The 2,071-nt window shown below is 65.6% G+C and overlaps 2 protein-coding genes across 2 annotated transcripts in view; one reads left to right on the top strand and one right to left on the bottom strand.

Moving 5' to 3' along the window:
• Positions 1 to 566, bottom strand: part of MNEG_14792 (hypothetical protein) — a gene marked incomplete at both ends in the record, with an annotated part of 2,695 nt that extends 2,129 nt beyond the window's left edge. Inside the window, one exon of the mRNA XM_014036738.1 lies at positions 535 to 566. Coding sequence (XP_013892192.1) covers positions 535 to 566 — 32 coding nt within the window. The remainder of the gene's footprint in view (positions 1 to 534) is intronic.
• A 272-nt stretch (positions 567 to 838) lies between these two features.
• MNEG_14791 (hypothetical protein) lies at positions 839 to 1,555 on the top strand (the record flags this gene model as incomplete). Its single annotated transcript, XM_014036737.1, has 3 exons — positions 839 to 929; positions 1,081 to 1,133; positions 1,272 to 1,555. Coding segments are annotated over 3 exons (428 nt in total), but the record flags the coding sequence as incomplete, so codon positions are not given.
• Positions 1,556 to 2,071: the final 516 nt, after the last annotated feature.

Below are 2,071 nucleotides of genomic sequence, written 5' to 3'. Positions count from 1 at the left end.
GTGTGTGTGTGTGTGTGGGGGGGGGGGGTGTGAGGGAGTGACACCCAAGAGCGGTCGCTGCCAGGCCTCCAGCCGCGAACGACCGCACGGGAGCATCTCATGCGATCGGAGCGGGGCGCGGGGATCTGAAACGGGGGAGAAGGGAGCGGCAGCCACGTGCCTGCCAGTGGCGGCCTCGCCCGCGCCAAGAGTAAGCGTCGCCTCCTCTGGCACCAGCAGCAGCCGCTCGCCCTCTGCAATGGCCTCGAGCGCCCGCACTGTGCGGTCCCCATCAACGCCAGCACCGAATAAATCGAGCTTAGGTGATACATATGCCCCTTGGCGCTTTAGCCACTCGAAAAAGGCCGCCTGCGCCATGGTGGCGTGTCGATTGATCTGGTCACCCAGCTCTTAGAGGTGTGAAAACAGTACTCGTGAAAAACTATAGAATGAAGGTGTCTCCAGAAGATGTGCTGCAATCTGAAACACCTGTAGTGCAGTTGGCAGCTGCGGCCCAGGTGGGTGTCGTGGCCAAGTCAGCCCCGACACACTGACTTTACTCCCTGTACAGTTGGTGCAATTTGCATTTATCAAGCCCGAGTCGATTGTTGACGATTGTGAACGCTGCTTTGCTTTTTAAACTGGTCGTCAGCCACTTGCTGTGTGTGTCACAGATCTGCCCCGTGCCGAGCCAGAGTTCAGCATGGCTCTAGCCCTCGGACAGCGCCAGGGGATGCATCGGGTACGTGCCATCTCACACGCATAGCTACGAGGCTGGTGTCTCCAGCGCTGGGGGATCCCCAAGCCAACACGTCCCTTCCCTGCTCGTTGGTTGCAGGGAGCGTGCAGCAGACGCGGCATGAGCGTGGTTAGGGCAGCATTCGACGTGTCTGTGCGCCCATACACGCTGCGCAAAGGCGATACGCTGAGCAGCATCGCCGAAAAGCGCGGTGAGCACCGGGCTCGCTTACAGGGGGCGCACGCGCGCGCCTGCTCCCGTTCGGGACCCGCCCGCCCGCAGCGCGCGGCGCCGCATCCGTCGCCGCCAACTTTGGCGTCTGGTGCTGCGCGCGCGGCGTGCGCACTCTACCTTCTCCGCAGGCTTCACCATCCTGCAGATTACCAGCATCAATCACGATGTCAACCCGGATAAGGTGAGTCCCCTGCCTTATGGTTGATTGATTCGATTTGTCATCGCTGCCCGCCGCGCACCGTGTCGCACGCGGCACATCCCTACGCGTGCTGCCTTCGTCGGCGCTGGCGCCAGACGGGGTTTGCGCGCCGCGCGCGAGGAAGGCCCCGAGGGGCGGGCAGTTAGTGGCGGCGAAGAGGCTCGCGCAGAGGCGCGTCCGCCCCACCGCGCCGCGCGGCCGACGGGGAGTGCGAGAAACGGCGGCAGCGGCCGCGGCGGCCGCGGCGGCTGCGGCGGCGGCGACGAGGCCGCGAGCCATGCGGTTACCACCCTGTTTCGCGGCCCCCGCCGCCAGGTGAAGGAGGGGCAGACGATCCTCCTGCCGGCCAGCGGGCTGTCGTCGCGCGACAAGGAGATTCTGGAGGGCATTGGGTCCGTCTACAGGTGAGCGCCTGTTGGACTGCCCGTTCGACTGCCGCAGCGGGGTCGGCCGTGGGGGTCGCCGAGGGGACGGTGTGGGCGTCGCGGCGGGGGCGCGCGGGGCGGGTAAAGAAGGTGCGCTCTCACGCGGCGCCGCTGCCAGCGCGGCCCGCAGCGGGCGGCCCCTGGCCGCACGCCCCACTCCCATCAAGTAGAGTTGATGCCTCCTCCACCATGCGACGACGTGTGTCAGCACCGCAGCCTGCACTCCCTGCGCCGCGTCCTCGCCCCCCTAATCACCACCAACGCACACCCGCACGTGCTCATGGGCACTCCTCGCCCCTGCACACGCCCATGCAACTTCCGCGTGTGCCCCTTTCAAAAGGATCTACCCCGTGCGCAAGGGGGAGGCGCTGGAGGATGTGATGACTAAGCGCAGCATCACCCGCGCGGAGATGGAGGCGCTCAACGCGAACATCAACCTCGACAAGTTGAAAGGTGCGCGTGTTGCTTTTTCTGTGTGTGGGGTGTGTGTGGGGG

The sequence above is a fragment of the Monoraphidium neglectum genome, assembly GCF_000611645.1.
Source record: "Monoraphidium neglectum strain SAG 48.87 unplaced genomic scaffold scaffold04769, whole genome shotgun sequence".
In the NCBI taxonomy this organism is placed as follows: Eukaryota; Viridiplantae; Chlorophyta; class Chlorophyceae; order Sphaeropleales; family Selenastraceae; genus Monoraphidium; species Monoraphidium neglectum.
The sequence above is the reverse complement of the archived record's forward strand: the minus strand, read 5'-3'. Positions and strand labels throughout refer to the sequence as shown.